Raw genomic sequence first — 24,783 nt, 5'->3', positions numbered from 1 at the left:
GGCATCCACTGAAGGAAGGCTCCATCAGAATCAACCACAGGGACTCAGCAGTGAGGGTAAAATTGCCCCTTTCTGTGCTCATTTGCCTTCTGGGTGCTAATTAGAGATGGAGCCCAGCACCTTAGCAGGAGTCAGTGCCCTGTGTGCCTTTAAAATAAGCACAGGGCGGCCAGCTAGGGAAAGTACTCCAAATGAAAGGGCTTACTAAGCCTCCTGCTGCAGCAGCCTCACTGGGTGGGAGGTCAGATTCCTAGAGCTTCTTCTCTTTTCTTCTCAAGGGGCTCAGACTCAGTCTAGCAGTCATCCCCCTCCCCCACCCTCAGTGCTCTCTGCTCCAGTCAGTGCCAGTGTTTGTAAGCAAGTGAGGGATCCCTGCCTGTTGCTCTGTAGTGGGGGTCATGTGCTCTATGTTCACTTCTTCTTGCCTCCTGTTGAAAAGGGAAAAAGCAAAATCCCTTAACCCCTGGCGTCGCAGCAGTGGAGGAAGGCTAACTTGCCTGTGGCCACCAAACCATAAAAACAATGGAATTCTGAGCTGGGAAGATGGCTCAGTAAAGTAGCTGGCATGTAAGCATGAGACTTGCTTTTGGACCCGTAGCACCCATGTCCACAGCTGAGCTGGAAGACGGAGGAGCAGATCCCTGGGGTTGACTAGCCAGCAGACTGGCCGGTGATAGAGTTCTGGGTTCAGAGAGACCTGTCTCTAAACACCAGATGGAGGCCGACTATCTGATAGGAAGACACCCAGTATCAGCCTCCAGCCTCCACACATGTGTGCTCACTGACAGTCTTCCCGCCACACACACAGCACAGACATGAACTGGAATTCTCACTGAGGTGAATATACTCAGAGCATGTGAATTCAAAGAAATTGTCTTTATGAAGTGCCACACTGCAATAAAAATGTAAAATTTTTAAAGATTGAAATTGCAGCCTGGTAGGATCATTTACAGATAATGATGGTATCTTTCTCCTAACAAAAATGCACCAGTCAGTTGATCCTGTGCTCTGACCCACACAAATAAATAAATTCAATGTCAACGTTTTATTTATTTTAAAGAAAGAAATTGGTCCTTTAGTAACAGTGTGGCCTATGTCCTATCAGGCTTCCAGCCTGGGCAGGCCCCTTAGAACTTGTGCTGTTGCCTTTGAATCGACTTCCAAGCTGTGTGTCTCTCCAAAAGGAGAGGTGGAAGAGGCTCCTTGCTGTATCTTGAAGCTCCTGTGAACTCAGGGCTTGCCCTAGCGCAGTACAGACATGGGAAGTGGAGGCAACAGTTGTGTGATTTCTCTCCTGTTCACTTGTTCTCTATTTGGCTGGGGTTTGAGCCCAGGACCACTGAGCCACACTGCAGACCCTAAGAGGGCACACACATTCCTAACTAGCCATAGAAGTTTCTTTTCGTGTCAGGCATGGTGACTCACACCTGTGGTAATGGAGAGGCTGGAGCAAGGGAATTGTCTCAAGTTTGAGGGCATCCTAGGCTACATAATGAGTTGTAGGTCTGCTTGAGCTACAAAGTGGGACCCTGTCTCAACAAAATGAAGATCACTATTCTTGGTGTGGTTCTGTTCTTTTTTTATTTTGGGACTTTTTAAATTTTTATTTTAAGTTGTATTTTTGTGTCTGAGTGTTTTCTTTGTGTGCATGTGTATATATATGCATGTGCACCACATTTGTGCCTTGTAGCCGTAAAGGTTCCAAGATGACTTTAGGTCAGTTGTAAGCTTCCGTGTGGGTGCTGAGAACTGAACCTGGGTCCTCTGGAAAAACAGCCAGTGCTCTTACCCACTGAACCATCTCTCTAGCCCCTATTGGAATTTCTTAAGCACTCTTCATATCTCATTATCTAGGTGGTCATAATGTGTATGCCAGTAATCCCAGCACTTGAGAGGTAGAGACAAGAGGATCAGAATTTTGTTTGTTTGTTTGTTTTTGTTTTTGTTTTTTGAGACAGGGTTTCTCTGTGTTGCCCTAGCTGTTCTGGAACTCACGCTGTAGACCAGGCTGGCCTCGAACTCAGACATCTGCCTTCCTCTGCCTCCCAAGTGCTGGGACTAAAAGCGTACACCACCACTGTTGGCCTAAGGATCAGGATTTCAAGGCCAACCTTGGCTGCATAGTAAATTTGTGGCCATCCTGAGCTACATAAAATTCTGTGTTAAAAACAGACAGCTCGAGAGAGAGCTGAAGGGCTGGCTCATCAGTCTTGCACGGAGCCCAAGCCCCCGAGTGGAGGTGCTCACGACCTGCTCCAGCTCCAGCTCCAGAGGACACACACACCTCTGCTGGACTCCACAAGTACTTGCACAAAAGTCACACATACAAATGCTCAGTTTGGCGTCCGGCGTCGGTCTGCTGCGGGATGGCGGCTCTGAGGAGTTGGGTGACTCGGAGCGTCAGCTCTCTGTTCAGGTACAGACAGCGTTTTCCTGTCTTGGCAAACTCTAAGAAACGCTGTTTCTCAGAATTGATAAAACCATGGCACAAAACTGTGTTGACTGGATTTGGCGTGGCACTGTGTGCGCCTATTGCTCAGAAATCGGAGCCTCAGTCGCTCAGTAAGGAAGCATTGATGAGGAGGGCTGTGTCTTTGGTAACAGATAGCACCTCTACCTTTCTGTCTCAAACCACGTACGCGCTGATTGAAGCAATCACCGAGTATACTAAGGCTGTTTACACGTTAGTGTCTCTGTATTGACAATGTACAAGTTTACTTGGGAAGATGAATTCCCAGGAGGAAGATGAGGTGTGGCAGGTGATTATAGGAGCCAGAGTTGAGATGACTTCAAAACAGCAGGAATACTTGAAGTTGGAGACCACTTGGATGACAGTGGTTGGCCTTTCAGAGATGGCTGCAGAGGTTGCCTATCAAACTGGAGCAGATCAGGCCTCCATAACTGCCAGGAATCACATCCAGTTGGTGAAGTCACAGGTACAAGAGGTGCGCCAGCTCTCCCAGAAAGCAGAAACCAAGTTGGCTGAAGCACAGACAAAAGAGCTGCACCAGAAAGTACAGGAAGTGAGTGATGAGGGGGCTGACCAGGAAGAGGAGGCCTACCTGTGTGAAGATTGAGGGCTTGAGCCCAGTGCCCTGTCCATCCACTCTGTGGGGAAAGCCAGTGGGTGGCATCCACCTAATGTTGTCCCAGCTCTGCAGAGCTAACAGGTTCTGCCATTGACAGTCAGACCAGAGCCTTCTGTGAGCTGTGCCTGGCCCCTTCTCTCTACTCGCAGCCTCTGTGCCTGGTTCTTAGCTCTGGGCGTGGGTCAGCACTGTCCCTCAGCACAGCTCCTCTCTTGCTGATCTTTTACCTCGCACCCAAAGTATTTCACCAACCTGGGCCAACAGAGGAGGGGCCTTTCCTGCCACACCCTTAAGTTCAGTAGCTGTTTAACTACAGTTTTTAATGTTACTCGGATGTTCAAGTGTGATTTAGTGCTTGCTTCTCCACAGGGAAGTGGGGGGCTTGTCTGGTTTGTAACATTTCTGTGTTTATAAGGTCCTTTCTCCCTGTGAGCATAGCTCAGCTATGGAGTTACTCAGGGCGTGAACAGCTCACCTGGTGCTCCCCACAGGCCCATTTGTTTGTTCCTTCTTTGAATTTTTCTGCTGTATCCAAAGGAAGAGAAGTTTAGTGTTTGCATTAAAAAAGAGAGATTGGGGAAAAAAAAAAAGAACAAATGCTCAATTTATTTTGTTTCTTTAATTTAAAATAAAACCTTTAAAACCCTCTCAGTCCTTTCCTATACCCTTAATAACTGTGCACCACTCTGAGAGCAAGTGGCTTCCCGGTGTTTGGTTGATGGGACCTTATTTCTGCATAGATTGAGTTCATCTCAGACTGAAGTCAGACATTAGTAGTATTTGTAAGAGCCGGCCTTCTCTGTAGCTTTGCCCTCAAAAGGAATGTTCAGATGTTTCTCTTAGATTGCTTTCTCTGTAGACCTGCCACATAAAAAGACCCGAGCCTGTACTGAGAGGACAAAAATTAACTTAGTAGTTATTAAGGCACCAGATGTTGAAGATATTTTTTTTTTTAAAGATTTATTTATTTATTATATGTAAGTACACTGTAGCTGTCTTCAGACAGTCCAGAAGAGGGCGCCAGATCTCGTTACGGATGGTTGTGAGCCACCATGTGGTTGCTGGGAGTTGAACTCTGGACCTTCGGAAGAGCAGTCGGGTGCTCTTACCCACTGAGCCATCTCACCAGCCCGAAGATATTTTATATCACACAGAGTTAGACACTGCATTCTGCTTTATAAACTCTCACTAGACCCTAGAAACCACAAACAATCCATTCTCTTCTCTGTTTTGAGGCTCCCAAGTTCAAGGCAACCAGTTACTGTGGGCCCTGGCTAGCCCAGAAGAAATTCATGGGTTGTAGAGCAAAGTTCTGCTAACCTGACTGCACGCTTCTCTTCCTCCAGGGGCCAGCTTCATCAGCAGTGCTGTGAAAAGTGGACTCTGGTTAATGATGAGACCCAGGCTAAGATGGCCCGGATGGCTGCTGCTGCAGCATGGGGTTTAGGTAAGCCAAGCTGGGGACTCTGGTATATCAAAGAATGAGCTGCCGTGATGCAGGGATAACAGTCTGTAAGAATGTAAAGGCCATCTGTGCCAATGTACTGATGCCCTCCATCTGTACATTTTCACTGTCATTTTGACAAACTCCTGAGGCATGGGTAAAAATAGCTCAGTAAGTGAGATTGGGATTGAGATGTGGGTAAGCTATCACCCCTGACAGTTCAGGGACTCAGGCCCACATCTACACTCATGTTAGACACCAGTGGCATTGCTCTCCTCTTACAGGAAACAACAGGATGCCTCCAAAGGCCAGCTCTGTGAATGCCTGTGGCGTCCCTTATAGCAATATGGGTCAGGGGTAGCTTATAAAAGCCCACCCCAGCTAGGTAGCAGCTCATGAAAACGTTCACTGCACAATTTGCAGATAGCTAAACAGGTTGGAGTCTCTGGCAGGCAGCTCAGCTTGTCTTGAGTGTCAAAACATCTTAGTGCTTGGGGAGGGAGGGAGGGATGGAGGGAGGGGCTGGTGCGGATGACGAGTTTCAGGAACTTCCTGGAGCTTTGGTTACTTCAGGAGTTTTCAGAGCTTCCTGGCAGCGTGGACCACCCCACACCCAACCCTCCTTCAAAACATCCTGAGTCCTAAGGAGCTTTCCTCAGAGATGGCATCTTTATCTCAGAGGAAATTGCTGCAGCTCGCCAGCTTGTGGGTGGGTTGCAGTCCTAGTATCTTGTTAAAAAACAGTCTCCAGTCTCGCCCCACAGAAAACTCCAGGGTTTTAGAAGCCCTGTGACAGAAAACAGGGATAAGGAAGTAGATTTATTTATGTCGTGGTGGAATTTGGCACTTGGCTTTCTTGCCTTAGCTTTCCCTGTGCTGCTTGTGTGTGCGGTACCTTTTCACCACGTGATCTGTATGTGGTTAGAGCACCACCTACCCCCTGTGCCTCAGATAGGATAGAAGGCAGAAGGGAGTTGTCTGTCTCGCTTTGTTTCTTTTCTTTCTTTTTTAAGATTTATTTATTTATTATATGTAAGTACACTGTAGCTGTCTTCAGACACTCCAGAAGAGGGCATCAGATCTCGCTACAGATGGTTGTGAGCCACCATGTGGTTGCTGGGAATTGAACTCTGGACCATCGGAAGAGCAGTCAGTGCTCTTACTCACTGAGCCATCTCACCAGCCCCTTCACTTTGTTTCTTAATGTTTATAGGTCTTTCACTACATGTGTATAACTGACTGGAACAATGATGTCCCACATGCCACCGCCTTCTCCAACAGTCACAAACATTTCAATCACGTTTTATCGGTTTTCCCTGCTACTAGAGCCTGTTATAAAGATATTTTGTTTATTTTTTAGATGGAGTTTCATCTTATGGCCCTGGCTGTCGTGGAACTCACCACCTGCCTCTGCCTCCCCAGTGCTGGATTTAAAGGTGCATTCTGCCCTACCTAGTCCAGATATGTAGACTTTTGACACTACACCCTAACTGAGGCTTCCAGTTCTTTTGCTTTTTGTTTGTTTGCTCATTTTTTTGTTTTGTTTGTTTGTTTTTTCGAGACAGGGTTTCTCTGTATAGCCCTGGCTGTCCTGGAACTCACTTTGTAGACCAGGCTGGTCTCGAACTCAGAAATCCGCCTGCCTCTGCCTCCCGAGTGCTGGGATTAAAGGCGTGCACCACCACGCCTGGCTGTTTGCTCATTTTTAATTATGTTTATGTGTCTGTAGCTATAAGCGTGTGAGTGCAGGTGTCAGCAGGGGCCACAGGGTCAGATCCTCCTGGAGCTGGAGTTAGGGGTGGTTGTGAGACAACCTCATGTAGGTTCTGGGAACCAAACTCTGCTTCTCTCCAAGAGCCGTATAAGCTCTTCACTGCTGAGCCATTCCTCTAGCCTCCAACTCTGCATTTCTTGATGGGACAGGAGAGGAGAGACAGGATGTGGCGTGTGCAGAACCATCCCGGAGCCTAGAGCAGAGTAGCAACTGCCCCCTCCGTGTCATCGTCATCATTGTAGTCCCACCCCCCACAGCCCCCCAGTCACTGCTCTTCTATGCTTTGCTGTCGTAAGCCCTGGGCTTCGTCCAGAATGGCTTTTAAAAACAAATTGCTTCCTGAGGAGTCATCTATCGCTGTCTGCTTTTGCCCAGAGGCGTTGGTAATGGATGAACCAATAGTTGGGAGTGGAATGCTGGAAAATGCCTTGTAAAAACAGCAGCCCTGCAGTTTGCACCTAATGAGGCTGGTGTCTCTTCTGCAGATGGTGTTGGCAGGATTAACGTTGGATGCCTGCTCAGCACCAGGGGAGGAAGTACATACCTCTCCCTGGGGCAGCCATTTCTCCATTCTAACATGACACAAGAGATCACTGCACAGTGACCAGCCCATCTCTCTGCTGTAATGGATTATTTTCAAATATTTGTGGCTAGGATATTGCCACAGTGAAAAGGGCAAACAGTTTGTCAAAGCCTGTCTTCTAATTGTATGATGGCCATTTTCAATTGCTTAAAGGAAAATGTAATTTCCCAGTATTTCATTGAGCTGTGAGGTGCTCACTTGTAGGGAAGAATGTGATTTTGTCTTAACCTGGAGAAGCTGTAAAGGGAGTTCTCTGGGCCAGCTGTCCCATGACTCTCTGTCCTGTGTTTGTTTTCCTAGGTCAGTGGGACAGCATGGAGGAGTACACCTGCATGATCCCGAGGGACACCCACGATGGAGCCTTTTACAGGGCAGTGTTGGCTCTACATCAGGATCTCTTCTCCTTGGCCCAGCAGGTGAGAAATGCGCATCCTGACTGTCCAGCATGGAAAGGAAACAAAGTTATCGTGTGTGTGTGTGTGTGTGTGTGTGTGTGTGTGTGTGTGTCTGTGTGTCTGTGTGTCTGTGTGTGTCTGTCTGTGTGTCTGTCTGTGTGTGTCTGTGTGTGTGTCCTTTGATTCCTAAGCACTCATCTGCATTCCTTATTGAATGGCCTTGATACATAATATCCACCACAGAGAAGAGTAGGCTAGGCTTCTGGAGTGTGGCCTTGATACATAGTATCCACCACAGAGAAGAGTAGGCTAGGCTTCTGGAGTGTGGCCTTGATACATAGCATCAACCACAGAGAAGAGTAGGCTAGGCTTCTGGAGTGTGGCCTTGATACATTGTATCCACCACAGAGAAGAGTAGGCTAGGCTTCTGGAGTGTGGCCTTGATACATTGTATCCACCACAGAGAAGAGTAGGCTAGGCTTCTGGAGTGTGGCCTTGATACATAGTATCCACCACAGAGAAGAGTAGGCTAGGCTTCTGGAGTGTGGCCTTGATACATAGCATCAACCACAGAGAAGAGTAGGCTAGGCTTCTGGAGTGTTCCTGGAAGGGAGGTTGGGGGTGGTCAGTGTGGATTGTGACTGCTTTGGCAGTAGCTTCTTGGGTCATTGTTGGCCCTTGTAAACACCTTGCCTAAGTTCTAGTCTAGTGAGAGGAGCTCTTAAGTTTCACCAAGCGAGGATTTAGATGACTGTGGGGATCTTCTGGACCCAGAGAGCACACACTGTTCTAACTTGCAGAATGCATAATGAAGTGGTTGTCTCCACCTTGTCAGACACCAGACTGTCAGTAAATGATCTGAGTACCTCAGAGATGCCAACATAGTAATTAGCCTAAAACATTCAGAAAAAGAAAAACTCCACAAGAAGAGTTTTATTTTAAGTGGTAGCACAGAGAAGGTGCAGAATGCAGTCCTGTGGTAGCCCTGTGCTAGAGTGCTTGACAGGATTCCACACCTGGGTCTTCCGGGTCAGAGACAGAGGTGCCCATTTCCATAGAGAGCATTGCAGAAACACTCCTTTACCCCACCTTAGAGCCACTGCCATGTCCAGTCTGTTACCACAACATGCCCATCAAGGGAAATGAAACAAAGGCAGGGCCCAAGGACAGCCCATTACTGTGCAAGAGTGCTGCGATTCTGCCCCATAGCACACATTCCCTCCTCGCCACCCAAGCTTGTGAGCATTCCCTGAGCTTCTGCTTGCCAATGCCATGGGCCGCTCAGTCTTTGATGAGACTCTGGGGAGTGAGTGCTCTTCTCTGGCCATCCAGATTAAGCGGGTTTTCTGCCCTCCTGTGGTGAGTGACACTAGAGTGACACAGATAACTTCTGTGAAACCCCAAATGCAGAGCCCAGGTCTAGAGCTTCCTGGTTTCTCTCCTAGTGCATTGACAAGGCCAGGGACCTGCTGGATGCAGAGCTGACTGCCATGGCAGGAGAGAGCTACAGCCGAGCCTATGGGGTGAGTGTTGAGTCGACTGCACGTTGTCAGAATCTACAGCCCTAATGAGTGGGCTGTCGAGGATGCAACAGGTTGCTGAGAACTTGCTGTTTCTGGGGTCAGCAGATATCCTGACAGCAGAGGCTGGTTCAGGTTCACTCTGCTTGGGGGCTGTTTGTGTGAAAGTTAGGCTGGACTATGTTCTGCTTTCGTCAGGCCATGGTTTCTTGCCACATGCTGTCCGAGTTGGAGGAGGTTATCCAGTACAAACTTGTCCCTGAGCGTCGGGAGATCATCCGGCAAATCTGGTGGGAGAGACTGCAGGTAAGCTGGAGACAGCCCCAGGCCTGCGGGGCGCTTGCACCCTCACCCCTTTTCTGCTGTGCTGTGTTCTGCCACCTCTCCCAAGCAGAGCCTTCAAAGGCTTACCACCTCAGCTGTGGCTCTGAGGTTAGCAGCTCCTTCCAGGCTTTTCCAGAAATGGAAGAAAGTGTGTTTAGCAAGTGACACTTGGGACCCTCCACTTGGAAATGGTAACCTGGGACTCACTGGTTCTCTCACAATGCTCCAGCTGAGACCTCCACAATGTATTCACTCGGAGAGCCACTTACCTTTCCACATTGGCATATATATACACCCAGGATCTGAATCTCTCCTGGCTCTCAAATGACTTTACAGTGTGACCCAAGCTGAGAACCACCCCTCTAAGTGTAGTTACTAGCCACAGGCACCCAGTGTTTTCATCGGAGTTGCTGAATGCTTTGAGTCAGAACTCCTGCTTATGACAGCTCTTTAGGTTAGTCTCATCCTAGCACCTCTGGTCAGATCTCAAAGAGACTTTCCCAAGGCTTCTGCCAGCATTTCAGTGTAGCATTCTAATCGTGGCAACCTGAAGAGCTGTTATCTCTAGACCTGGGAGGGTCTCCGGTGCCCCTGGAAAGAGCAGCCTGTCTCCCAGTCCTTGAAAAATGAGAGGGAAAGATCATCAGCAAAGAAGAAGCACACTAGGGGTGTGGGTCAGTGACCCAGCACTCGCCTGGCATCCTGGGGCTCTGAGGTCCACCTCCTGTACCACATACTCAAGCACACACTGCTCTAAAGACAGTGCGTGGGTACACAGTGCTCTGGAAACCACACATGGGTGCACACACTGCTCTAGAAACAATACATGAGTGCACACACTGCTCTAAAGACAGTACATGGGTACACACACTGCTCTGGAAACCACACATGTGTGTTCATATACTGCTCTGGAAACCACTGGTCTTTCTGTTGTTACAATCAATGCCTTTAGTTTTAAACTCTTTCTTCTTGGCTGCATCCACACCTAATTCCCACTTTCTCTCCAGACCAATCAAGGTTTATGCCTCCAAGTTTTTTAGTAGGCTGTGACAAACTCTGACTCCAGGATGCATTCCTGTCTGGGAAGCTCAGGGCACATTCCACTGGACAGGAAAGAGCACTGGGCACCGTCATTCATGGCTCTGAAGTGAGCACATACAGTTCTTCTACATGTTTTATTAGTAATTATAAAATGCCCAGTGAATGTTTTGATGGAAAATTGTCTCAGAAAGAATTCCACAAGGAAAGCACTTCCCACTTGGCTTGTACACGCCCTGGTGTTTTAAGTGCCTGCATTAGGGTGTGGAGCTTCCAAATTAGGGAGCTGATGATCTTGACATTCCAGTATGGAGAATTTGGAAATACAGAGTTGGAAGGAGCATGATGGAATTAGATGGAGGGGGAGGCTCGTGCTAGCTTCCCCAAATTCAGAGTATCTCCATCACCTTCCTGAGCCCTGTCTCCAGACAGCAAGATGCTCTTCAGCTTACAGGGAGCCAAATGATTGCAGCATGTGGGAGAAGCTCACTGTTGGTGAGAGGCAATCACAGAGTAATCACTTGGTGTCCTTTTTCCTCACTTTCCAAATCATTGTCAACCTTGTGGGCTGGGAAGCTGTTATCCAAGGCTGGAAATAGAGTTGTCCTGCTGGAAACTTGGCTCTGGAAGGTGGTGTGCAGACAAAACAATCAGTGAGCTGCTGGGGCTGGACAGCTGCCACATGTGTGGTTAAGTCATCTCAGATCCTCAGAAGCACTGTTGGCCTCTGGGCAGTTGAAAAGGTCAGCCGTAGCTCATGTCTTTTGTCTTCTTTGTCTCAGGTTCCCAGGTCAGGCCCAGTATGCCCCATGAAACATACAGAAGCTAGAGGTCACTGTCACTAGGTTTTGGATTTGTGAACTTCACCTACCAGTCATTTGATACAAAAATCAGTGTACACTGGCATGGTGGCCCAGTGGCAAAGGTGCTTGCCACCAAGCCTGGTGTCCTGAGTTTGAGTCCCGGGGACGTACACGGTAGAAGGATGAAACAGACGACTCCCACAAGCTGTCCACTAACTTCCACACATAATGCACACAGCAGCAAGCATGTATGCTAAGGTGGAAGAACGCCATCTTTGTGGTAACGATTAAGTTGTCGGGTTTTCTAATAACAGAGAATCCACATGTAACTAAACGAGTCACCTTCTTTCTTACGTCACGTTTCTTACATCACGTTTCTTTCAGTTTGAGGGAAGGGAGATTTATTTGTGTGCATGGGTGTTTTTGTCTGCATGTGTGTCTGTGCACCGTGTATGTGTCTGACTCCTGTGGAGGCCAGAAGAAGGTGTCAGCGCCCCTGGAACTGGAATTATAGGCAGTTATGAGCTGCTGTTGGGTGCTTGGAATGGAGCTCAGGTCCCCTAAAGAGCAGCCTGTGCTCTTAACCACTGAACCAACTGTCCAGCTCCTATTTACTTGATTTTTGAGACAGGCTCTTATTATGTAGCTCTGGCTAGCCTGAAACTCGCCATGAAGACCACTCACAGAAATCCTCCTGCCTCTTCCTCCCAAGTGTTGGGGTTAGAGGCATGTACTATCAAGTCTATAGCCACTTCCTTTTCTAGATGCAGTTTTGATCAGACATAATAAAAGGAACAGGGAATATAAGGCAGCCAGTGACACCACACCAAGAAACTATACCTGTAAAGATGCAAGCCTCGGCCTCACTAACTTTAGAAATGTAAATATTACCAACTTATCAACAACACCATTTAAAAGTTTAATTATTTAAATGTCTTATATACACTTAGTCTTTTGAATTTTAAAAATATATTTTAAATTTAATTTTTGGTTAGTGATAGTCTTCTTCACCAGAGACTAAAATTTAATATTAAAACAATATATGGCTGGAGAGATGGCTCAACAGCTACAAGCACTGGCTACTCATTTAGAGGAAACAGGTTCTATTCTAAGTACTCATGTGTCAGCTTGAAGCTGTCAGTGACTCAGTTGCAGGAGATCCGGTGTCCCCGTCTGGCTTCTGTGGGGTTGGGCACACATGTACACAGACACACACGGGTAAAACACCCATACACATAAAATAAAATTTAAAAAGGGAGTGAGTGAACCCAGAATGATGGCACATTATTTTAATTCCAGCATCCAGGAGGTAGAGATCTATAGTTTCTCTGTAAGTTCAAGGCCAGCCTCATCCAATCTACATAGTGAGTTCTAGGACAGCCAGGGCTGTGAAGTGAGACCATGTCTCAAAAACAAAAGGGCAAGTGAAACAGAACACTGACGTTGAATTCAGTACCTGGGAGCTGGAGAGATGATTCAGTTGGTAAGCAATCATGAAGACTGGAGTTCCTCTGTGAAAAGCTACCGTAATAATGTGGTGGTAGCCTGCACTAGTAATCCTAGCACTGGGGAGACAAAGACGGGAGCATGCAGCGTTTTGTGGCCAGCCAGTCTCGCTCAAGGTTTGAGATAGACCTGCCTTAGAGAACAGAGTATGAAAAGAGAGGCAGCTGAGAGACAGTGCCTAGAATTGAACACGCAGCACACACGCACACATGCACACAGAAACACTACATTGGAGACAGCAAGATGGCTTAAGGAATGAAAGTGCTTTCTGCCATGTTTGTATGCCTGAGTTCAGTCCCCAAAATCCACATGGGTCTCCCACAAACTGTCCTCTGACCTCCACATATTTGTTGTGGCTTATACATGCCCTTGTACATGCAAACAAGTAAGTGTAGAAAAACAAAAAAGCATTGTTTTTAAAGAATACACTCACAACCCACAAAGAATCTAAATAATTTAATTTACCCATTACCACAGTCCTGTGACGTTCATGGCATTTTCATTGTAATCCACAGATCAGTCAGAAAGGTTTAGTAACTGTCTCAAAGCCACAGAGTACTTGGCACACCAGGACTCAGCTCCAGCCACCACACCCTATGCTTCTCTGATTCTTGACAAGTTCCTTCACAGTGATTCCCTGTTTTTGGAGAAAACATGGCTGTTGGTGTGAGATTTCAGGTGGAGCAGAGGACAGGTCTAACTCTCATTTCTGAACCTTCCAGGGCTGCCAGCGTATTGTTGAGGACTGGCAGAAAATCCTCATGGTCCGGTCCCTTGTGGTCAGCCCTCATGAGGACATGAGAACCTGGCTCAAGTATGCAAGCCTGTGTGGCAAGAGTGGCAGACTGGTGAGTAACCCCAGTGCTGGGGTGGTACCCTGCCCCTGTTCTGTTTGTAACTTGCCCTCTTGTTTTTTAGGCTCTTGCTCATAAAACCTTAGTGTTGCTCTTGGGAGTTGATCCATCTCGGCAACTTGACCATCCTCTGCCAACAGCTCACCCTCAAGTGACCTATGCCTACATGAAGAACATGTGGAAAAGCGCTCGGAAGGTAGGTTCCTCCCCTCCCAGCAGAGGTCGCACCCACCTACAGTGTTGGGCTTCTTCCAGTTTCACAACAGGAGTCACAGCCAAGTAGAGACTCCAGTGCATGAAGTCACAGTTGTAGTCTTTAGTATCTGAAAAGTCCTGGGCCTTGAGAGAAGGCCGGCCACTTGGCACATAGTCCCATATTCATGAAATCCAGACTAGAGCTTTATATTACCAGCTGGATTAGCTTCTCAGACTTCTGGTCTCCTTTCCTGTCATCGATTTGGATTCAAATGCAGCAGCGTGCAGGGAGAAATGCTAAAACAAGGAGGGAGTTCCTGAAGCCAGTGGAGAACTCCTTCTTGTTTACAGACAAGTCCTTGGGAAACAGATATGCTCTTGTTTTTTGTTTGAAACAATCTCTGGATGCTGGTGGCAGTTTACAAACCCACAGGCTTTGAAGGCAACATCATACCTGTTTGGGGTTCCCCATCATCCTTCTCAAAAGGGGAGGGAACTCAGCCTTCTGTTCCCACTGCAGTCTTAAAGTGGTTCTCCTAAGGTAGTTGACTGGTGTGACTTTGAGTGATACTCAGAATGAAGTGAGCAGTCGCCTATCTATCTGCTCTGTAACTGCCTTTGCCTCCTCACTGATGGCCCTGTCCTCCCAGAGCGCACTGTTGGAGGATTCCTTTTGTTTTCCATCTCTGAGCCCTGACCTAACACTTGCAGGCAAGTGACAACAACAGATGGTGCTGGGTGTGTGTGTGCCCTTTATGCATTGCCTTCCTGCAGAGAGCAGAGACCTTTGAGATGCCTTAACCAAGGACTGACTGACTTCACTGTAATAAGCAGAGCCCAGACTATCGGGACTTTCTAAGTCACACAAACTCTGGTGAGGTTCAAGATCTAGAAACCTACCTGAAGGATGTGTTTAGACTTCAAGCCAAGAGTGAGTGCTGGATTTGCCCAAGGAGGCAGCCCAAGCTGTCTCTGCATAGCCCTCCCTGTACTGTCACCAGGGTCCTTTCTCTCTGCCTTTCCAAACACAAAGTAGGGACTAGTAGGTCTTGCCCTCAGGAAGGCATCAGATAGGTGTGTGTTCCTTGCTAAGACACAAGACAAAGTCTAGAGCCGGGCTGGTCTTCCTCTCCCCACCCCCACCTAGTGTGGGGCCTGAGAGGCCCCCCTTCCTTTCATAACTGCAGTTCACTTACCGAAAGGAGGTCTAGAGCCGGGCTGGTCTTCCTCTCCCCACCCCCACCTAGTGTGGGGCCTGAGAGGCCCCCCTTCCTTTCATAACTGCAGTTCACTTACCGAAAGGAGGTCTAGAGCCGGGCTGGTCTTCCTCTCCCCACCCCCACCTAGTGTGGGGCCTGAGAGGCCCCCCTTCCTTTCATAACTGCCGTTCACTTACCGAAGGGAAGAAACTACTTTCCCCTCTTTATTTCTAAAGAAGTAAAGAAAATGTTAAATAGAATATTTTCAGTTTCTCGCTCTGGAGAGTAGAAAGATGGTGAGTTCACCCATGGTTCCTAGCCATACATAGGGCAGCCCCACAGCAATTCCAGCAGCCCTGTTCTGGTTCTTTGTAAAGGCCACAGCAAAGCATTCAGACTGCCACCAGCAGCAGTGGTGTATGTCTTTAATTCCAGCACTCAGGCAGATAGATCTCTGTGAGTTTGAAGCCAGCCTGGTCTACAGAGTGAGTGACAGAACAGCCAGGGCTACATAGGAACCCTGTCTCACCAAAAAGGAAGAAGAAAGAAAACTTTGAACCGTCTGGATTGCCTGTGACGTAGAGCACGTAGGCCCTGGGCACTGGACCCCTGGCTGCGGAGCCTGTGGTGTAGCTGCCACCTGCTTGAGAACACTTGACAGCTGAGGTCGCTGTCCATGTCAGTCAGGCTTTTCAGTGCTCCCTCCTCCCGCCTTGTTCTAAATCACATTTAAGTCCACAGTGTAGCCCTCCTAGAAACAAACCAAAGAAACACGAAAGATGCTAATCCATTGTCAAGGCCAGTACAGGACAGTGGAGCTGGGAGAGCAATGTCTGTAGGAAGCAAGAATTTCACTGCTTTTAGACATGTCTGTGTGTCTGCACCATCCTCATTCACGGCTCCCCAGTCTGTCACTGTCACTGAGACCCTGGCTTAAACCTCCCTTCCCCGCCCCGCCTCACTCTGCCCCACCTAGCGTTTATTTTGGGTTTTTGTTTTTACTTTTTAATTTGTTCATAAATAATTCACACATGTGTATAATATGTGATGATGACCCAGCTCACCCCTACCTTCTCCCATTCTCTCTACCACCCCCCAGTTCACTCTCTTTCCCCCCACAAATCTCTCTCTCACGTTCATGTCTGTCTTAGGACCTACTGCAGTGTGCAGCTGTGTGCTTGGAGCTGTCTAGGATGTGTGTATGTATCTACCTGATACCTAAGACTCAACACGGGTACCAGCTGTGGATAGTGATCCCCTCTGCAGAATCTATCAATATCAATAGTTGGAAAAGAGTAGGGCTGATTTCAAAATTTCAGTCTTCCTGCTTCAGCCTTTAAAATACAGAGATCAGAGGCATATGCTACCATGTATGACTTTAAAACCCTCTTTCAGGGCTGGAGAGATGACTCAGCGGGTAAGAGCACTGACTGCTCTTCTGATGATCCTGAGTTCAAATCCCAGCAACCACATGGTGGCTCACAACCACCCATAATGAGACCCGATGCCCTCTTCTGAAGTGTCTGAAAACAGCTACAGTGTACTTATGTATAATAATAAAATCTTTAAAGAAAAAAAAAAAAAACCTATTTCAGGCAGGGCATAGTGGCACTTGCTGTTAATCCCAACATTTGGAAGGCAGAGACAGGTAAGTCTTGTGAATTTGAGGTCAGCCTGGTCTACAGAGAGAATTCTAGGACAGCCAGAACTAGAGAGACCCTGTCTTTAAAAAAAAAAAAAAAAAAAAGATTTATTTATATGAGTACACTGTAGCTGTGTTCAGACACACCAGAAGAGGGCATCGGATGATTGTGAGCCACCATGTAGTTGCTGGGAATTGAACTCAGGACCTCTGAAAGAGCATTCAGTGCTCTCAACCGCTGCTGAGTCATGACTGCTGGACTAGCCCGGCCCTCTCCCAGCAGCACGCCCTGGTCTCTGTGCAGTAGGACCCTCACCCTGCAGCCCAGGGTGCTCCTTTTAGAGAGTGCTGGCTTAGGTGCCCTGCCAGAGTGGGCAGTGTGCCCAGTGGCTCTGTGTGCCTTTGTCCTGCTACAGATCGATGCCTTCCAGCACATGCAGCACTTTGTGCAGACCATGCAGCAGCAGGCCCAGCATGCCATCGCCACAGAGGACCAGCAGCACAAGCAGGAGCTGCATAAGCTCATGGCCAGGTGAGCCCTGCCCACCACCCTGCCTTCTGCAAGGCCACTCACGGCTCCTAGAGGTAGCTTGCTGCTGGCACCTCTCACTTTCCCACAGAAGGATCCCAGGCAGCCATTAGCTCATCTGCTACACAGTCTCTGCCCCTTACTTCCCAAGGCTTTGGCAGCAGGAGCACTCCCGTGCCGGCCTCCAGTTGGTGTCTGGCCATATTTCCAAACACATTTTTAATTTTACATGTGTGTGTGTGTGTGTGTGTGTGTGTGCCTGCCTCTGTGTACCTGTGTATGTGTGTGCACTTACTCAGACTCAGCACACATGTGGAAACAAGAGGACGGCTTCAAAGGTCAGTTCCCTCTTGTCTTACGGGTCCCAAGCATGGAAGGCAGGGCATCAGGGTTGGTGGCAAGTGCCTTTACCTGCTGAGCCCTCTCACTGACTAGGGTGTCTTGTTTTAATAATTCCAAGTGTAGACAGCTCTGACTCCAGGTAGATTAGTCTCTCTGTGCCCTGGTTTCCTAGAGTGATGTGAGATGGTATAGGAACCCAGACCAGAGCCCAGAGAGTAGTGCCTGGAGTAGCAATCAACAGATGCTAGCATTAGCCTTGTTGCTGACTGCAATGGAGGAGTACAGAGGCAGAAAAAAATCAGTGAGGAAAAAGGTAGTCAGAACTCTCCTCCACAAAGCATAGTGGGGTCCTGTCCCAGGCACCAGGTTTATGCTGTGACTGGAAGACATAAATCCTGAAGAAAAGACACCTTCAAGGTTTTCTACAGAACCCTTTCCCCTTCCTTTCACAGGGCTGAACACCCATCAGTTGCCTCTTGAAAGCAAGAGTAACTGTGGGAAGTCTTTAGGATACTCTCGCAATCTGCTGTTCTCCTTCAGGGCCTTTGATAGAACAACATGGGGCCTTGCTCTTTTGTTTTCAGGTGTTTTCTGAAACTTGGAGAGTGGCAGCTGAACCTCCAGGGCATCAATGAGAGCACCATCCCCAAGGTGCTACAGTACTACAGTGCCGCCACAGAGCACGACCGCAGCTGGTACAAGGTGAGGGAGGGCCGGCACTGCCCCAGACCCTCGCTTCTCCACAGAGAAAGCCTGTACCCTGTTTGAGTTCTCCCATGTTCCCATGGTCACAGCCAGGTCCCTGGAATGCCTGAGTCTGTCAGAAGCCCAAGAAAAGTGGATCTTCCTTTAGGAAGCCCAGGAAAGCAGAGAAGCTGACAGAGGCTTTGCTTTGAGGGACACTTCCTGTGACAGATGCCCTTGTTTTAGGAGCTCTAGGGCCACCGTGTCTGATAGTCTCACAGATGCCTGTCATCCTAGGAACATCTACGATGATGTTATGTTACTGGAAACCTTTCTAAAAGACAAACAGTTAGAAAATGTATGAAAGTGGCTAGCTGACTGACCAGTATATTCCTTTTCTAAAGGCTTCCAGGTAATAGATGTTTGGTATAACAATGCCATCAGTTTCTTCCCAAAATCTTCAGCCTTACTAGGAAGTTATAAATTCTTCCTTCTGGGATCAAAGTTGATTTGAAGACCATAGAAACATTTGGAATAAAAAGTATTTGTCCTCTGCAGATGCTTCACATTGATCTAAAAATTGTGCACTTTGGCTCGGGATATAGCTCAGTGAGAGAGTATTTGCCTAACATGCACAAAGCAAGGGGCTCCATCTCTAGCAACATGCACACACACATGCACACACACAGAGTGCAGGCTATGATAGGATCAATGATTCCCCTCTATTGATAGCTGCATATCCAGAGCTGGCAAATATATCCAGTGAAGGTTTGCTTAGTAGAAACCTTGTTAGTCAGCTCAAAGCCACCTATAGCTCCAGTTCCAGGGGATCTGGTATCCTTTTCTGGCTATCCTAAGTACTAGGCATATATGTGATACACATAACATGTATGCAGGCAAAGCATCCATTAATATAAAATAATTGGGGGAACCTCAGGAAGCCCCACTTCCTGAGATGAAGCCAGCTGCCTTGGCCTCTTGCCTTGCAGACTCCACTGTCTGGTGCTCTCGCAGTTGGCCAGCAGCCCTGACTCTTGCAGGCCTCAAGCTGCACACATGCCCTCCATTTGCCTTTCTTTTTTCCCTGCCAGGAAGACCAAGTGCCTGTCTCTGTTCCTCCTTGTTCAAGGCAAGGCTTAGCCAAATCCCCTTTTTATGGAGCCCTTCAGATCACTGGCATCCCACTGCCCACTTTATCTAGCCCCCACCTGCCTTAAGTTTTGCTTACGCTGACCCTCTGGTTGTGACCTCACAGTGCTCACCAAAAAGCCCAGTGCCATTACTGCTCTCAAGATGAGCGAGCCACACTGATCGTAGAGACGCATTCTGCTGATCTTAAGGCACACTCAGAATCCAGCCTTCTGCCTCGCTGGGCTTTGCATTAGCCATGAGCTAGCCTGTGTCTGCCTTTGACTCTTCCCCATGCACCTAGGCTTGGCACGCATGGGCAGTGATGAACTTCGAAGCAGTGCTACACTACAAACATCAGAACCAAGCCCGTGATGAGAAGAAGAAGCTGCGTCATGCCAGCGGGGCCAACATCACCAATGCCACCACTGCAGCCACCACTGCAGCCTCTGCTGCTGCTGCCACCAGCACAGAGGGCAGCAACAGTGAGAGTGAAGCTGAGAGCAATGAGAACAGCCCCACCCCGTCCCCTCTGCAGAAGAAGGTCACCGAGGTAACTCCCCTCACTCAGAACCGGCCAGGGCGCACCGCTCTGCGCAGAAGATGGCTGTGAAACTCTGGGCTTTCTCTGAGACAGGGTACACGGGCTAGACACACTGCCTGGCCGTCCTCATTGTATGCCAGAAGCTGTGCTCCCTGGGTGCATGTGTGTGTGCACCGTCAGACTGAAGAAAGGTTCCTTCTCCCAGCAATGAGCACATTGTCTCAGTGCAGGGCTCCTGTGGGTGGGTGGCTGCCACAGCTGTAGGGCCTTGCGAATATGTCCTCTGCCCTGTTCTTTCCCTGTCTCCTCCCCTTGGCCTGTCAGCTCACACTGTAACAGGGCAGCCAGAAAGTACAGAGAACAGCATGTTCAGAGCCTTAGCTCCACCCCTACTGCCCTGCTCAGGAAGCCATACTATGCCAAACTATGATTATGAAAACAGGAGCCTTTGTGGAGTCATTCTATATGCCATTGGCTCCTCAAGCATCTGTGTCTCACACTCCTACCTACCCTCTGAGGCAGTGCCATCAGTGTTCAACTGTGCCCATTTTACAGGTGAGAGAGTAGAGTATCAATAATATACTTGTGTTTCAACAGGATTTATCCAAAACTCTCTTGTTGTACACTGTCCCTGCTGTTCAAGGCTTCTTCCGTTCTATCTCCTTGTCAAGAGGCAACAATCTCCAGGATACACTCAGGTACAAAGGAAGTGGGGAGGATATAACTGAAAGGAAGTCACCCTCTCTGGTCAGTACAGTTCAGGCCAGCATAGGGACATTTTTTCCTCCTGGGCCATGAGACCCAATAGCTTACCAGGCCTCACCCGTGAGGATGGAGAAAGAGGAGAGGGAAGGGTAGAGGCCTGTCCCATCAGCCTCCCTGCTGCCCATCCTGCAGACAGGCACCTCCCCAGCACGGACAGAGCTGCCCAGCTTACTTCTACAGCCAAGTTTGTGCCTCGGTGACCCTGGCCAACCTATGGTGAAGCACTTGGGCTTCAAAGCTCTGCCACCTGTCACAGTCATTTACTGCCTTGCTAGTGAAAAATGAACAAGAACCAGGAAACTCAACTCTCTGTAACTTTGTCCTGTCTTTCCAGAGTCCTCACCTTGTGGTTTGATTATGGTCACTGGCCAGATGTCAATGAAGCCTTGGTGGAAGGGGTGAAGGCCATACAGATTGACACTTGGTTACAGGTGAGAACTCGGTGACAGTGAGGATGGGTCGAAGTCCTCTGGAAATCACCAGTGATCATAGAAGCACAGCTTGGTTCCAAGCTCCAAACCAGATACTCCCTCTTGCCTGCGCTAGGAAACTGAATGGGTCACCATTTCAAGACCTGCTAAGCCAAAGTATACGCTGAGATCCCAGTGCATGGGAGGTAGAGGCAAAAGGCGCATGACTGCCCTAGGCTACATGGGACCTTGTCTAGAACACAGAGAAGAAAAGATGAGAATCAGTCACCTTTCCTATGTCTCACGTGTTGCTTGCTCTGTCTTCCTCCATACCAGGTTATACCTCAGCTCATTGCAAGAATTGACACACCCAGACCCTTGGTGGGCCGGCTCATTCACCAGCTTCTCACAGATATTGGTCGGTACCACCCACAGGTACATGCAGACCCTGAGCAGTTTCTCGTGAGTCCACTGACTGTTGCTTTGGTGGCTCACCTTTACAAGTGTACCTCTGTTTACTTAGGCCCTCATCTACCCCCTGACGGTGGCTTCTAAGTCTACCACCACAGCCCGTCACAATGCAGCCAACAAGATCTTGAAGAACATGTGTGAGCACAGCAACACGCTGGTCCAGCAGGCCATGATGGTGAGTCGGTCTTGAGGCAGCAGCCAGGGGTGTTAGTGATTGCCTCTCTCCCTCGTGGCACATGCTGTGTCTTCTGTCTCCAAGCCAGACCTTCCCAATCGTAGCTTCCTGTAGTGTATCTTTCTTTCTCCCTTAATTCCAGGTGAGTGAAGAGCTGATTCGGGTAGCCATCCTCTGGCATGAGATGTGGCATGAAGGCCTGGAAGAGGCATCTCGCTTGTACTTTGGGGAGCGGAACGTGAAAGGCATGTTTGAGGTGCTGGAGCCCCTGCATGCTATGATGGAACGGGGTCCCCAGACTCTGAAGGAAACATCCTTTAATCAGGTATGAGATCAGAGTGACAGGACATTACCCTACCTCCCCAGACTGCTTTCCCTCCACCTTTCTACTGTCCTTAAAAGTGGTACCCAGTAGAAGTCACAGCACAGAAAACTATCATCTTAGTGCTCTGTGCAGGAGAATCACAAATGCAAGGCCAGCATAGACCTAGAACTCATGCCCAGAAAAATAAAGCAAAACAAAACAAAATAGAAATGTAACTGCTGTGCTGGCTTCAGCAGCACATACACTAAATCGGAACACTACAGAGAAATTAGCTCGGCCCCGCACAGGGATGATGTGCAGATTCGTGACACACTCCATATTTTTTTTTTAGAAATGTAATTGTTGTAGCAACCCAATTTTTTTTAAAAATTGGTTTATTTTATGTATATGAGTACACTGTAGCTGTCCTCAGACACACCAGAAGAGGGCATCAGATCTCATTACAGATGGTTGTGAGCCACCATGTGGTTGCTAGGAATTAAACTCAGGACTTCTGGACAAGCAGTCAGTGCTCTTAACCGCTGAGCCATCTCACCAGCTCCAACCCCCCTATTTTTAAATAAACTTATTGGTGTCTAAAAAAAAGAGATTTATTTATTTATTTATCGTATGTATATGGGTGTTTTGTCTGCATCTATGCAAACCAGAATAGGACATCAGATCCCATGAAAGTGCAGTTATATATTTTTTGAGCTGCATTTGGTGCTGGGAACTGAACTCAAGACCTGGAAGAACAGCCATTGTACTTAACCACTGAACTACCTCTCTAGCCACTTAAATTATGTTCACGTTCATAACATGCTAGAGGGATCAAACCCAGGTCCTCACACATACCAGACAGGCACTGCCCTACCACGCCCTCGCTCACTCCTGAAACGTATTGAGATTTTCACTGCAGGATTCCCCCAGGGGACCTTACCTCTCCTGCATCTCTTTAGGGTAGGCCATCCTCATGCCCTGGGAGCGCATTCCCTCCTGGTACCCACACCTCGGGCACCCTCAGAACTAGTGTAGACTGCTGGGGATTTAGCCTCCTGCAGTCATGGCTACCTTGGTAACTTGAAACTTTGTTCTGCTTTCCCTCTCAGGCATATGGCCGAGATTTAATGGAGGCACAAGAATGGTGTCGAAAGTACATGAAGTCAGGGAACGTCAAGGATCTCACGCAAGCCTGGGACCTCTACTATCACGTGTTCAGACGGATCTCAAAGCAGCTACCCCAGGTAGGCTCTCAAGGCATCCTGGGTTCACCTGTGCATCCAGACTCGCTTCTGCTGGAGACTTAAAGAAAAATCATTGCTTGTAGCCATTTACTGAAAGAACAGTCAGTTAAACTGCATTTCGGTTTCTTTGGAGTGGCAGAAATCTAAGTCCTTTTCTAACTGTTCACAGCTCACATCCCTGGAGCTGCAGTATGTGTCCCCCAAACTTCTGATGTGCCGAGACCTTGAGTTGGCTGTGCCAGGAACATACGACCCCAACCAGCCGATCATTCGCATTCAATCCATAGCCCCATCTTTGCAAGTCATCACATCCAAGCAGAGGCCTCGGAAGCTGACTCTGATGGGTAAGAACGGAGCATGCCTCCTCTCTTCTGAAATGACTGCCAGTCATCTCACCTGCTGCCATCTCACCCACTGCACTCCCCCATGTCTGTTGGATGAGAAAGGGAGGACAGTAAATCTCCTCCTGCTGTGTCTTACAATGTGGTTGGCAGCTGTGGGAAACTGGTGGGGTGTGTGTGTGTGTGTGTGTGTGTGTGTTTCTGGTTCTAAGTACATGCGATTGTAGGTGCCAGAGATAGTAGAAGGTCACAAAGTGTTTGTCACTCCATGTCAACTCCTTTTTAAAACAGGATACCTCCATGAATATGGGCCTCTGGGTCCCTCATTTTTCTCCCCTAGGCTGAAAGCAACCAGTCCCAGCAATCTTCCTGTCCCTGCCCCACTTGGAACTAGGGTTACAGGACACCTACATTATTATGTGGGTGCTGGGATGGGGCCTCAGGTCCTTCATGATCACTCAGCAAGCACGCCCTCCCTTTAGTATGTGCAGATATGTGCCTGTATATGGTCATGCACCACCACATGCATGCCTTTTGGCCAGAAGAGGGTATTGGATTCCTTGGAACTGGAGTTATTAATGTTTGTGAGCTGTCATGTGGGTGCTGAGAACTGAGCCTGAGTCTTCTGGAAAAACAACCAGCCACTGAGCTATCTCAGTGTTATCTCAGTATTACAAGCACTCTTAGCTGAAGAGGTGTCTATCTAGACCCTGGCTTGCTTTCTTTCTTTTTTTTTTTTTTTTTTTGGTTTTTCGAGACAGGGTTTCTCTGTGTAGCCCTGGCTGTCCTGGCACTCACTTTGTAGACCAGGCTGGCCTCGAACTCAGAAATCCGCCTGCCTCTGCCACCCGAGTGTCTTTCTTTTTTTTTTAATCTATTTACTTTTTATTTACTAATTTTGGTTTTACACAGACAGGGTTTCTGTGTGTAGCTCTGGCTGTCCTGAAACTCACTCTGTAGACCAGGCTGGCCTCTAACTCAGAAATCCATCCACTTGCCTCTGCCTCCCAAGTGCTGGGATTAAAGGTGTGCGTGCGCCACCACTGCCCAGCTAGATTTATTTATTATTATATCTGTAGCTGTCTGCAGACGCAACAGAAGAGGGCGTCAGATCTCATTACAGACGGTTGTGAGCCACCATGAGGTTGTGGAATTTGAACTCAGGACCTCTGGAAGAGTAGTCAGTGCTCTTAACCACCAAGCCATCTCTCCAGCCACCCCTGGCTTTCTATCTCATAAGAGCTTGTGTCTATCTGGGAACACAGCTACTCCTCCTTGACAGAATGAATACATTCAAGAGAGACACCCATGGAGCAGTGACAGTGAGAGAGATGCCTGATCAGTCAAACCAACCCTAGACATGTCTCAGACTGCTCTCATGTCCTTTCTCAAATGTATCTATTTAGTGCTTCATTTATTTGTAGTTTGGTTTGGCTTGGTTTCTAAGACAAGGTGTCACTGTGTAGCTCTGGCTGTCATG

The 24,783-nt window shown here is 48.2% G+C and overlaps 1 protein-coding gene, 1 non-coding gene and 1 pseudogene across 2 annotated transcripts in view; all 3 read left to right on the top strand.

Moving 5' to 3' along the window:
- Mtor (mechanistic target of rapamycin kinase) overlaps positions 1 to 24,783 on the top strand; it is a 111,393-nt gene that overhangs the window by 70,985 nt on the left and 15,625 nt on the right. The window contains exons 31-46 of the mRNA XM_021160177.3: positions 4,436 to 4,536; positions 7,191 to 7,306; positions 8,731 to 8,808; positions 9,004 to 9,111; positions 13,199 to 13,324; positions 13,395 to 13,526; positions 16,783 to 16,898; positions 17,822 to 17,939; positions 19,354 to 19,602; positions 20,191 to 20,291; positions 20,693 to 20,789; positions 21,105 to 21,203; positions 21,292 to 21,414; positions 21,557 to 21,739; positions 22,828 to 22,962; positions 23,132 to 23,306. Of these exons, the coding sequence (XP_021015836.1) occupies positions 4,436 to 4,536; positions 7,191 to 7,306; positions 8,731 to 8,808; positions 9,004 to 9,111; positions 13,199 to 13,324; positions 13,395 to 13,526; positions 16,783 to 16,898; positions 17,822 to 17,939; positions 19,354 to 19,602; positions 20,191 to 20,291; positions 20,693 to 20,789; positions 21,105 to 21,203; positions 21,292 to 21,414; positions 21,557 to 21,739; positions 22,828 to 22,962; positions 23,132 to 23,306 (2,057 nt within the window). The remainder of the gene's footprint in view (positions 1 to 4,435; positions 4,537 to 7,190; positions 7,307 to 8,730; positions 8,809 to 9,003; positions 9,112 to 13,198; positions 13,325 to 13,394; positions 13,527 to 16,782; positions 16,899 to 17,821; positions 17,940 to 19,353; positions 19,603 to 20,190; positions 20,292 to 20,692; positions 20,790 to 21,104; positions 21,204 to 21,291; positions 21,415 to 21,556; positions 21,740 to 22,827; positions 22,963 to 23,131; positions 23,307 to 24,783) is intronic.
- On the top strand, positions 2,332 to 3,472 carry LOC110292682 (diablo IAP-binding mitochondrial protein pseudogene; annotated as a pseudogene).
- LOC115030930 (U6 spliceosomal RNA) lies at positions 21,960 to 22,063 on the top strand. Its single transcript, XR_003836529.1, has one exon. It is a non-coding gene; the product is annotated as a U6 spliceosomal RNA (small nuclear RNA).

This window comes from Mus caroli, unplaced genomic scaffold, assembly GCF_978045245.1.
Source record: "Mus caroli unplaced genomic scaffold, Mus_caroli_1 scaffold_6, whole genome shotgun sequence".
Classification (NCBI taxonomy): Eukaryota; Metazoa; Chordata; class Mammalia; order Rodentia; family Muridae; genus Mus; species Mus caroli.
This window is presented reverse-complemented; position numbering and strand designations above follow the sequence as displayed.